Source organism: Macaca thibetana, chromosome 5 (genome assembly GCF_024542745.1).
Source record: "Macaca thibetana thibetana isolate TM-01 chromosome 5, ASM2454274v1, whole genome shotgun sequence".
In the NCBI taxonomy this organism is placed as follows: Eukaryota; Metazoa; Chordata; class Mammalia; order Primates; family Cercopithecidae; genus Macaca; species Macaca thibetana.
In genome coordinates, this window is record NC_065582.1 from 122,823,557 (window position 1) to 122,835,872 (window position 12,316).

The 12,316-nt window shown below is 41.4% G+C and overlaps 2 protein-coding genes across 2 annotated transcripts in view; one reads left to right on the forward strand and one right to left on the reverse strand.

Annotated features, from left to right (window-relative positions):
• JCHAIN (joining chain of multimeric IgA and IgM) overlaps positions 1 to 6,905 on the reverse strand; it is a 31,211-nt gene extending 24,306 nt beyond the window's left edge. Inside the window, exon 1 of the mRNA XM_050791442.1 lies at positions 6,887 to 6,905. The gene's annotated coding sequence lies outside the window, so the exon portion shown is untranslated. The remainder of the gene's footprint in view (positions 1 to 6,886) is intronic.
• A 1,839-nt stretch (positions 6,906 to 8,744) lies between these two features.
• UTP3 (UTP3 small subunit processome component) lies at positions 8,745 to 10,805 on the forward strand. The gene has a single exon (XM_050791412.1). It carries the CDS (start codon positions 8,945 to 8,947, stop codon positions 10,379 to 10,381), a length of 1,437 nt encoding a protein of 478 aa, XP_050647369.1. The 5' UTR covers positions 8,745 to 8,944; the 3' UTR covers positions 10,382 to 10,805.
• Positions 10,806 to 12,316: the final 1,511 nt, after the last annotated feature.

Below are 12,316 nucleotides of genomic sequence, written 5' to 3' on the forward strand. Positions count from 1 at the left end.
ACGTACTTCACAAGATTGATGAGAATTAAATTGATAAGTGTAAAGCATGGAACATGTTAGAACATAGCTACAACACATAAACAATTACTTTAGCATAATGCTTAGCTCTTAATCTGCCTACTTTTCATATCCGTATTCCCAGGACCCTGATTTAGACACAAGAACTCATCACTTTGATGACTATCACTATCTTGCATTAACTTCCTTCTGTCAATTTTCCAGTCCTTCCCTGTTTAAAACCCTCTAATGATTCCCTTTTGCTCATAGCATAAATAATATATCTCTACCCAAAATAGATATAGATCAAGATCACATTTGCAAATAGCTTATTAAATTCTTAGGTCATTTTTAATAATTTCTAATACCTTATTGAAATTTAACGGAGCTCACTTTTTTTGGTTGTTGTTTTTTTTTTGTTTGTTTGTTTGAGATGGAGTCTCACTCTGCTGCCCAGGCTAGAGTGCAGTGGTGCAGTCTTGGCTCACTGCAACCTCCAAGACCTCCTGGGTTCAAATGATTCTCCTGCCTCAGCCTCCCGAGTAGGTGAGAGTACAGGTGTGGGCCACCACACCCAGCTAATTTTTATATTTTTAGTAGAGATGGGGTTTCACCATGTGGGCCAGGCTGGTCTCGAATTCTTGATCTCAAACAATGCGCCTCCCTCAGACTCCCAAAGTGCTGGGATTACAGGCATGAGTCACTGTGCCCAGTCAATCCAAGCCTTTTTAATTTGACACCTGGAAATAGGTAGTCTTGTAACTCTAGTAGCAGGTAGATAGTATAACACCTTTGGTCTACTAGTTCACGTGTGCTAGTTACTTAAGTCAGAACAATCCAAAATTGTATTTTATTTGCTTTTAGTTAAATATCAAATATGGTCCCATGTTTCAACTGAATTTGAAAGACATCAAAATTTCTTTCTCTAAAGAGATCCATACATCAAACTGTCTAGAAGACATCTAGGCACTTAAATGGCTTCAGAGACATCTCAAATCAAATACATACAAAACTTAACTTCCCATTTCTTGGCCCCTGCTTAAATCTTTTTTGTTTTTTTTTTTTTTTTTTTTTTTTTAGAAGAGTCTCGCTCTATTGCCCAGGCTGGAGAACAGTGGCACGATCTTGGCTCACTGCAACCTCTGCCTCTTGGGTTCAAGCAATTCTCCTGTTTCAGCCTCCCAAGTAGCTGGGACACAGGCATGCATCACCACACCAGGCTAATTTTTGTAACTCCTGTCCTCCAACAATCCACCCGCCTTGGCCTCCAAAGTGCTGGGATTACAGGCATGAGCCACCACGCCCGGCCAAGACAAGTACATAACTAGTCTTAACACAATGGAGAAAATATTTAGAAATCCCTAAGAAAGGAAGAGTTAAGGACTATTAGATGTTAATAGAAGGAAGTATATCAGAGAAGACAGCCTAAAGAAGACACAATCTTAGCTGGGCCTTGAAGGCCATATAAGTATTGAAATATGAGACAACCCAAAGAGAGGCCAAGAGAATAAAAATCTTGAAAAGAGAAAAAAAAAAAAATGAGTATCTAGTTTGGCTAGAACATATAATTCATGAAAGTGGGAAAGCAGTTGGAAAAATAAGTTGGGGCCAGATAAAGGCAGGCCCTGAATATTGGCTTAGAGATAAGAACTTGATTCTATAGAGAATGAGGGGTGACTAAGGAAAAAATTTTAACATGGGCTGTGTTTCAAAAGACCTTCACCACCAAAGCTATAATTATCACTGGGTCAATATTTAATATCAAAATAATTGTATCAAAAAATAATAATTGTATCCTCAAGTTTTCTCATGCAAAGAAAAAATTAAAAGTGATTAAATAATCTTTAGAAAGTAATTGCCAAGTTTTTAGTTGAATTAGAGTTTGGAAAGGAAAGCAGTGTCATAATTTCACTAAATTCTTCATTTTGTAATGAAGGCTACCAAACCAAGTCCTTTTAAATTAAAGCTTAAAAGCTAAAATATTTACCACATATTTCAGTAGAAGCACTGTATTTTACTTCCAAGTCACTTTTAGGACTTTTGTGACTTAAAATAGATACAGACCTTATTTGCAAAAAGAATCTATGACATACTTGTTTCAGAGTAAGTGGTTTCTGACAGATGAAACTAGATGAAATGAAAGCAGATGGCAACTGAACTTCATCCATTTTCTTTCTTATAACTAAATATAATCTTTCTTTCTCTTTTGAGTCCAAAAATAGTTCAGCATGTTTCTGAGGTTATATTAAATTATCTAAATATATTGATAGGTATTAACACCAAGAATACATTTGCCTACTGTAAGTCTTATATCAAATTATTATTTTTAATATTACTACCTTTATGCACATTTTTAAGAAAAGCTACTTCTTTTGACAACTTCAGTCATCCCAGCCTAGTCAGTGATGCTGGGAAAAAACATAATACGCTGCTTATTGCAGCACTATTCACAATAGCAAAGACTTGATACCAACCCAAATGTCCATCAGTGACAGACTGGATTAAGAAAATGTGGCACATATACACCATGGAATACTATGCAGCCATAAAAAAGGATGAGTTCATGTCCTTTGCAGGTACATGAATAAAGCTGGAAACCATCATTCTCAGCAAACTATCACAAGGACAGAAAACCAAACACTGGATGTTCTCACTCATAGGTGGGAACTGAACAATGAGAACACTTGGTCACAGGATGGGGAACATCACACACTGGGGCCTGTCGTGCAGTGGAGGGTGGGGGGAAGAATAACATTGGGAGAGATACCTAATGTAAATGACGGGTTGATGGGTGCAACAGGCCAGCACGGCACATGTAATGAGCCTGCACGTTGTGCACCTGTACCCTAGAACTTGAAGTATAATAATAAAAATTTTTTTAAAAAGTAATATGTATTCAACTATTGTCTTTTTTTTTTTTCTTTTTTCTTTTTTTTTTTTTTGGTGATGGAGTCTTGCTCTGTCACCCAGGCTGGAGTGCAGTGGCACGATCTCAGCTCACTGCAACCTCCGCCTCCCAGGTTCAAGCAATTTTCCTGCCTCAGCCTCCCAAGTAGCTGGGACTGCAGGCATGCGCCACCACACTCAACTAATTTTTGCATTTTTAGTAGAGACAGGGTTTCACCATGTTAGCCAAGCTGGTCTCAAACTCCTGACCTCAGACAATCCGCCCACCTTGGCCTCCCAAAGTGCTGGGATTACAGGTGTGAGCCACCATGCCAAGCCTCAACTATTAAGTTCATGAAAGCTGTATATTAAATATTTCATCTTGTTAATTACTTTTAAATGTGAAGACCTGTGCTGGTGACTATGGAAGCTCAAAAGACACGATGCTGTTAAAGGTTACTGCTTTGAAGTGCTGACAGAGTATAGAAACATACATACCTGGACTGACTGACTGCATTTCCACTGCCTTCTCACACCCCACTCTTGCCAAGAAAGATTACTATATAATCTAGTATCTATCTAGGAAACCATAACCTTCGGAGGCTGAGTCTGAACTTGGCTATGGACGCTAAAGGAAAAAGTCACTGTCCACCTAACAACACAAATCAGGCACAATTACACATAACTGATAGAGAGGAAGTTTGAGATCTATGCAGGACTGTGGCGATGAAGCATATGAATTTGATCCTGTAGACCAAGCTTGTCCAACCCACAGCCTGCAGGCCATACGAAGCCCAGGACAACTCTGAACGCACCCCAACACAAATCTGTAAACTTTCTTAAAAGATTGTAAGTTCTTTTGCAATTTTTTTTTTTTTTTTTTGAGATGGAGTCTAGCTTTTTTACCGAGGCTGGGGTGCAGTGCCGCAATCTTGGCTCACTGCAACCTCTGCGTCCCGGATTCAAGCGATTCTTCTGCCTCAGCCCCCTGAGTAGTTGAGATTACAGGCGTGCACCACCACGCTTGGCTAATTTTTGTATTTTTAGTAGAGACAGGGTTTCACCATGTTGGCCAGGCTGCTCTCAAACTCCTGACCTGGGGCGATCTGCCCACCTCAGCCTCCCAAAGTGCTGGGATTATAGGTGTGAGTTTCCGCGCCTGGCGACCTATTGTTAGTGTTACTATATTTTATGTGTGACCCAAGACAATTATTCTTCCAGTGTGGCCCAGGGAAGCCAAATATTAGACACCCCTGCTATAGACATTGGGAAGCTAAAAGATTAGACACCCCTGCTATAGACATTGGGAAGCTAAAAGATTAGACACCCCTGCTATAGACATTGAGAAGCTAAAATATGGGACGCCCCTGCTACAGACAGTGGGAAGCTAAAAGATTGGACACCCCTGCTATAGACGTTGGGAAGCTTCTGCAGGATTTTAAGTTATGAATTGATATAGTCCTTTTTTGTTTGCTCATTTGTTTTTTAATGAAATCTCAGGTGCAGTTAATTATTCTCCTCAGTTCCTGGCACATTATTATTGGTCTGTGGAAATGTCCTCTTCTATTCCTTTTAATATCCAACCCTTATCCCATTCTTCATCTTCCATAAGCAGCTATTCTTTTGTGTTTAATGTATATTATTTTGTTTGATTATATTCCTGCAAAATGTGTATTGTTATATTATTGTGCCTGCATTTTTAATTTTTGTGAATGGTATATTATTTATTATGTTCTATTTTTTACTTTTTTCCCTTAGCACATTGTTTTAAAGTTCCATTCATGTTGCCATATGGACTACTGCTTCCAATTACTATATAGTTAAAATGTCTATGAAATGTATCATCTTGGCCAAGCATGATGGCTCAAGTCTGTAATCCCAGCACTTTGGGAGGATGAGGGGTGGGTCACCTGAGGTCAGGAGTTCGAGACCAGCCTGGCCAACATAGTGAAACCCCGTCTCTACTAAAAATACCAAAATTAGCTAGGCTTGGTGGCAGGCGCCTGTAACCCCAGCTACTCGGGAGGCTGAGGTAGGAGAATTGCTTGAATCTGGGAGGCGGAGGTTGCAGTGAGCTGAGATTGTGCCATTGCACTCCAGCCTGGGTGACAAGAGTGAAACTCTGTCTCAAAAAAAAAAAAATTATCATCTTAATCATGAGAGTGAAAGGAGGTGCTATGAATAATTACACTGGGATAACAGGTTAAACAAGGTCATCCTAGGGCAAGCCAGAATGTATGATCACTCTATGCTCCTAAATTCCATGCTATTCTTCCACAACATTTTATTGATCCGCTGTGCCAGTGATGGATATCCAGGTTGTCTCTAACTTGCTGCTACCAAAAATAACTTTTCAAATAGCCTCGTACAGGTCCTCTTATAGATGGGCTTACGTGAGAATTTCTTAAACAAAAAGATATCTGCAATGATTTGTAAATTTCTGATACAGGTAATTCTGAGCACCCAGAAGATTAGTAAAGTTACAAATGAGAATAAAGCATAGTAGAGTACTTAGGTTAGCATTGAAGGTTTTTGTAGTAATGAAAGGTATGGCTGGAAAGGTTGTTTTGGGGTAAAACTTCAGGATAGCCATGTATGCTGTTAATAAATGAGTTTTTACTATCTTGATAGGAAATGAAAGTTTCTGAACCAGGATATGGGGTGACAGAAATGATATTCTAGGAAGATATATCTGATGTACCAGATCAAATGTACCAGAGACTAAAAGGAGACCTATTAAAGGAAAAGTTGAAAGCCAGTTTAGTATAGTACTTAGCTATAGCACAGCATGGATTCTGAAGCCGGACTGTTCTGGTTTAAATCTAGTTCTAACACTTATCAGCTTTATGACCTCACTTAAGCTATATGTGCCTAATTTTCTCATCTCCAATTACAGATTATTATAGTAACTTTTCACAGGGTTATAATGGTTTCAAGAGCTTACAACGGTATCTAGCACATAATAACCACTCTCAGTGTTAGCTATTATTAATTATAATTGCTTCAACAGTCCAGGAAGAAATAAAGATTAGTTTAAGCTAATGTGATCATACAATACCTCCAACACCCAGAACAAATGCCCTGAAAGAAGTATCCTAATGTGTCATCACCTAATGTGTCATTCACAGACTCCCTAATTTCCATAGTAAGAAAATCCCATAAAGGGCTTAGAGTAAGGCAAAAAGAATATTTAAAAAAAAAAAAAAAACCTGCTGGCTCTCATTAGTGTAGCTTGCTAACTCCTGAGTCAGATATTGCAATAACATAATAAAGATTCAAATTGGCTGGCCGCAATGGCCCACACCTGTAATCCCAGCACTTTGGTAGGCTGAGATGGGCAGATCACCTGAAGTCAGGAGCTTGAGACCAGCCTGGCTAACATGGTGAAACTCCATCTCTACTAAAAACAGATAAATTACCCAGGTGTGGTGGCAGGTGCTTGTAATCCCAGCTACGTGGGAGGCTGAGGCAGGAGAATCAATTGTTCTTTATCAAAAGGATCTGAAAAACTGGGTGAAGCGGCTTGCACCTTTAGTCTCAGCTACTCAGGGGGCTGAGGCAGGAGATCACATAAGCCCAGGAGTTCTATCCAGCCTGGGGAACATAGCAAGCACCTGTCTCTAAAAACAAAGGCTCTGAGAATGTTAGAATACAATACTCTCTGAATATGCATTGAATACTGCAACTCTGTTCTGATAGGAAATTTAATATTTAGTATAAACTAAATAATATTAATATGATCATTCCCATTTACAATATCCAAAATATTTTTCTAACTTATCTATAATAAAATATGCATTTTAGTCTTGAAGCCTGACTAAATTCTCAAATAATTTGCAATTAAAATGAACAATTAGTATTTGTTTTATGTGTCTAAATAAAACTTAATGTTTAAATAATGAAAATTTAACATTTAAAGCAAGGAAATAACTACAGTCCTAGCACAGATGTCATATTCTTTAAGCAATATTCCCAAAACAGCAATCTAAAGGTTATCTCTTACCCCTCCGTTCTCTTACAGCACTGGGTTTACATCATACACTGCCTTGTATTCCGGTAATCTGTATGAGCGTCTTATTTTCTACCTGATTATAAAGTCCTTAACTAGCTGATTCATCTTTGGATCCACTACTGTCTGTGGCATTCTGCAACAAAGAGTAAGCAGTTAATATCTGCTAAATGACAAAATGTACTAAAATTTACATTAAGAAATAAATTCATGCTTACCATCAGAACATAACTTTTGCCCACATCTTTCTAAATTTTATTTTCTAAAATCTTGTAAAAATTTCAAAATGTTTCAGACACCTTTAGGTACTTGGAAAATGTTTAAAGTATCACTTTTCTAAAATTTTGCATTATTTCTATTAACCTAATGACACTATACTTTCTGCAAAGAAATTGTCACCTTTGGCCGGATGCGGTGGCTCACGCCTGTAATCCCGGCACTTTGGGAGGCCGAGGCGGGCGGATCACGAGGTCAGCAGATCGAGACCATCCTGGCCAACATGGTGAAACCCCGTCTCTACTGAAAATACAAAAATTAGCTGGGGGTGGTGGCGTGTGCCTGTAATCCCAGTTACACGGGAGGCTGAGGGAGGAGAATCACTTGAACCAGGGGATCGGAGGTGGCAGTGAGCCGAGATCGCCACTGCACTCCAGCCTGGCGACAGAGCGAGCCTCTGTCTCAAAAAAAAAAAAGAAAAGAAAAGAAAACAAAGAAATTGTCACCATTAATTTTATTTTATTTATTTTTTTGAGACAGAGTCTCCGTCTGTCGCCCAGGGTAGAGTGCAGTGGTGCGATATCGCCTCACTGCCACCTCCGCCTCCAGGGTTCAAGTGATTCTCCTGCCTCAGCCTCCCGAGTAGCTGGGATTGATTACAGGTGCCCGCCCCAAGCCCTGCTAATTTTTTTTGTATTTTTAGTAGAGACTGGGTTGCACCATTGTTGGCTAGGCTGATTTTGCACTCCTGACCTCAAATGATCACCCACCTCGACCTCCCAAAGTGCTTAGGATTACGGGCGTAATCCACCGCGCCCAGCCATGTCACCATTAATTTTAGCAACATATCAAAAGTTCAGCTTCCAACCACCTACATTAAAAGGTATCATAATACTAACCCCGAACCTTGCATATGTAATGCCTAAAAACTTACACCCTGAATTACTCTAACATTCAGGGCAGATCTCCTCGAGAAGAGTCAGACCCTGCAGTGGGGCTCTGCCTTCCCACCGTCAGCCTCAGGGTCATCTAGGTTTATCGATCCCCATGGAGCGGGTCCCCGAGCTCTGTAAGCAGGGAGAGGGCGAGGGGGATGAGTAAACCCGAGCCGGAGGTCCGGCCTGCGCTCTCCCCCGGAAACCTCCCGCGGGATTCTGGAGTCTAGCGGCGCTGCCTGAGGCTGTGGTGCCCAGAAATGTGGTGGTGGGGCGGGGGGGTGGGTATGAGAGAAAAACAATCTGATTAACTTCCAGCCTGATAAGCAGAAAAGAGAAAACAAGGGAGCAGGAGAACTACACTAGCACACGCCTGCCGGTCGCAAATGCCAGGTACACGCGCAGTTAAAACTCCATGGAATGCCCCCACGACTTCTCCAGGGCGTAAAGCGCAGCGCCCTCTATTGGCCGTCTGGATCTCGCCTGGAGGTGCCGTCAAGATTCCGTCCGCCAGCCACGCCCAGGCACTCCAGAATAAGCGCATGAGCCCCAAGAAAGGGTTCGGTGGAACGGAACTTCCTTATCCTATCGTTTCCACACGGAAAGATTTTAATTCACCGGAATCGACTGGCGTCAAAGGGCACAGCGAAAAGGAAGTTGGTATCAACGTGACCTCGCCTAAGGGACCGAGCGGAAGTCCTGAATCGTACGCCACGCGGAGAGCATGCTGGGGGCCGGAAGGTAAAAGAAATTCCTGTAGCGGATCCTGAGTCTGCAAACTCTGGTGGCAGGGGAGCGCGCGGCTGTTTAAAGCCACGAGTTATCGGAGCGTCTGATTCCTGCACCGAAGTCAGAGGTGGCCGAAAGTCCGGAGTCGCTGTAAAACCTGAGATTGTGAGCCATGGTGGGGAGATCCCGGCGGCGCGGAGCAGCTAAGTGGGCAGCTGTGCGAGCCAAGGCAGGTCCCACGCTCACCGACGAAAACGGAGATGATTTAGGATTGCCACCCTCACCAGGGGACACCAGCTACTACCAAGATCAGGTAGATGACTTTCATGAGGCACGATCCCGGGCCGCCTTAGCTAAGGGCTGGAATGAAGAACAGAGTGGAGACGAGGAGGATGGCGAGGAGGAGGAGGAGGAGGTGCTAGCCCTAGATGTGGACGATGAGGACGACGAAGATGAGGGGAGTGCGGGGGAGGAGGAGGAGGAGAATGCCGATGATGATGGTGGGAGCTCCGTGCAGAGTGATGCTGAGGCCTCTGTGGATCCCAGTTTGTCGTGGGGTCAGAGGAAAAAACTTTACTATGACACGGACTATGGTTCCAAGTCCCGAGGCCGGCAGGGTCAACAGGAGGCAGAGGAGGAGGAAAGAGAGGAGGAGGAGGAGGCACAGATCATTCAGCGGCGCCTAGCCCAAGCGCTGCAAGAGGACGATTTTGGTGTCGCCTGGGTTGAGGCCTTTGCAAAACCAGTGCCTCAGGTAGATGAGACTGAGACACGGGTCGTGAAGGATTTGGCTAAAGTTTCAGTGAAGGAGAAGCTGAAAATGTTGCGAAAGGAATCCCCAGAACTCTTGGAGCTGATAGAAGACCTGAAAGTCAAGTTGACAGAGGTGAAGGATGAGCTGGAGCCATTGTTACAGTTGGTGGAACAAGGGATCATTCCACCTGGAAAAGGAAGCCAATATTTGAGGACCAAGTACAACCTCTACTTGAATTATTGTTCGAACATCAGTTTTTATTTGATCCTGAAAGCTAGGAGAGTCCCAGCACATGGACATCCTGTCATAGAAAGGCTTGTTACCTACCGAAATTTGATCAACAAGCTGTCAGTTGTGGATCAGAAGCTGTCCGCAGAAATTCGTTATCTGTTGACACTTAAGGATGATGCTGTAAAGAAAGAACTGATTCCGGAAGCAAAATCCACCAAGCCCAAACCAAAGTCTGTTTCAAAGACTTCTGCTGCTGCCTGTGCTGTTACAGATCGTTCTGATGATTCTGATTTTGATGAAGAAGCTAAACTGAAGTACTATAAAGAAATAGAAGACAGGCAAAAGCTAAAGAGAAAGAAAGAAGAAAATAGCACTGAAGAACAGGCTGTTGAAGATCAAAATGCAAAGAGAGCCATTACCTATCAAATTGCTAAAAATAGGGGACTTACTCCTAGGAGAAAGAAGATTGACCGCAATCCCAGAGTGAAACACAGGGAGAAGTTCAGAAGAGCCAAAATTCGAAGAAGAGGCCAGGTTCGTGAAGTTCGTAAAGAAGAGCAACGTTATAGTGGTGAATTATCTGGCATTCGTGCAGGAGTTAAAAAGAGCATTAAGCTTAAATGAAGTTTTTGCTTAGCATAAGGTTTTTGGCAATTGTGGATCAATACATTTTTACTTTTAACTAAAGTGATTGTATTAATATATAATACTTTAAATTTTAAAAATTCTTGTCCACAGGGAAATTTGTCTGGGTTATTGGACAATTTATATTAAGATTATAAGAACTGTGGGAGCAATATGAAGGTGCTTGAGAAAAGAGATGATGTTGAAGTTTTTCAGTATTCTGTTAAACAGGTATTAGCTTAGGCAAATTTCACAGTTCATTGTACAGTGTTAAACTCAGAACATGTGTAACTTTTCACATAAAGAGAATGCACCTTTGAGAGTTATTTGTAAAGCAGCCTATAAAATAGTTCTGAAATATTTTATTTACCTAACTGTAATTATTGGGCTACTTGTTAATAAATGGACTTAATGTTAACATGGATTTCATACGTTCTGTGTGGTTTAAAAGCATAGGAATGAAACTTTGGTTAAAAGTAGAAAAAGGAAGATATATGCCGTAATTACATCAATTGTCAATATTTTCTCATAGTTCTTCATGTGGTAAATAAGATAAAAATCCCATTTCCCCTTCTTTACTGGTGATTTGCAGCGGTTGCTGCTTGTGCTTGCACTCCATTTGCTAAAAATTTGATATGATTACTACTAGGTAAGTGGTAACTAAGTGGCAACAAAGTTCCATTTTTACAGAGTCTCACTCTAGCCCAGGCTGGAGTGCAGTGGCAGGATCTCTCGGCTCACTGTAACCTCCACCTCCCGGGTTCAAGTGATTCTCCTGCCTCAGTCTCCTGAGTGGCTGGGATTACAGGTGCTCACCACCACGTCCAGCTAATTTTTGTATCTCTAGTTGAGACAGGGTTTTGGCTAGGCTGGTCTTGAACTCCTGACCTCAAGTGAGCAGCCGGCCTTGGCCTCCCAAAGTGCTGGGATTACAGGCATGAGCCATCACGCCCAGCTCAATGTTCCATTTTTCTTTGCTGCTACACTGGTCTCTAAGTAGAGGGAAGATGTCAAGGTGGTGAATGTAAAAATAGGATATTGCCAGGGAAGAAAATGAGAGGACTAGTGAAGGAAACCCACAAAAAAAAGTGCTAATTTCCTCATTGTGTCACTGTGTATTCAGTAAACATTGTGCTAGCTGCTAGAGATGCAGAGATGATGCATGATTAATATTTATTGAACACTTGCCATGTGCTAGTTGTACATCACCTCATTTAATCTTTAAAATAACTTTGCAAGGTGATACTGTGCTCTTACAGATGAGGATGCTGAAATTTTGGAAGGTTGACCTTCTAAAGGACACCTTCTGGAAATCTGAACCCAAACTAACTTGAGCATTCATTCTCTTAACCTCTGGCTTACAGCTACTTCCTCAGAGTAGCACACAGGACAAATTATTTTGTTTCCTTATAAATAAAAGAGGTAGGTTGGAAATAAAAATAACAGTGCTTTCTAAGGTAACTTTTCTGAGCACTTTGTGCTTATTTCCTTATTTCTCATAACCTTATGTGGTAAATTCTGTTATCTGTATTTTGAAGATAAGGAAACTGGCAAAAAGAAGTAACTTTCTCAAGGTCACACAGCTATTAAGTGGCAGAGCCAGGATTTCAACCCAGCCTTTATGGCTTCAGAACCCAATTCTATACTTTTTATTTTATTTTTTATTTTTTTATATAACAGAAAAAATACAGGTTTTGGAGCTAACAGGATGATTTTCAGTTACTTGATCTCTGAGTTTCATTTTCTTCATCTGTATGAGTCTCTATTATTATACCTACCTCAGAGAAGCCATAAGTCAGTGGTTAAGAGCAGACTGTAGTTAGACTGCTGGGTTGGGTCTTTTGTAGGGGGGGTTGTTTGTTTTGTTTTGGTTTTTTTGCAACACAGTCTCACTCTGTCACCCAGGCTTGAGTGCAGTGGTGTGATCTCAGCTTA

Excerpts from the sequence above, each read along its gene's own strand:
- UTP3 (XM_050791412.1), top strand. The coding sequence starts at position 8,945 with ATGGTGGGGAGATCCCGGCGGCGCGGAGCAGCTAAGTGGGCAGCTGTG.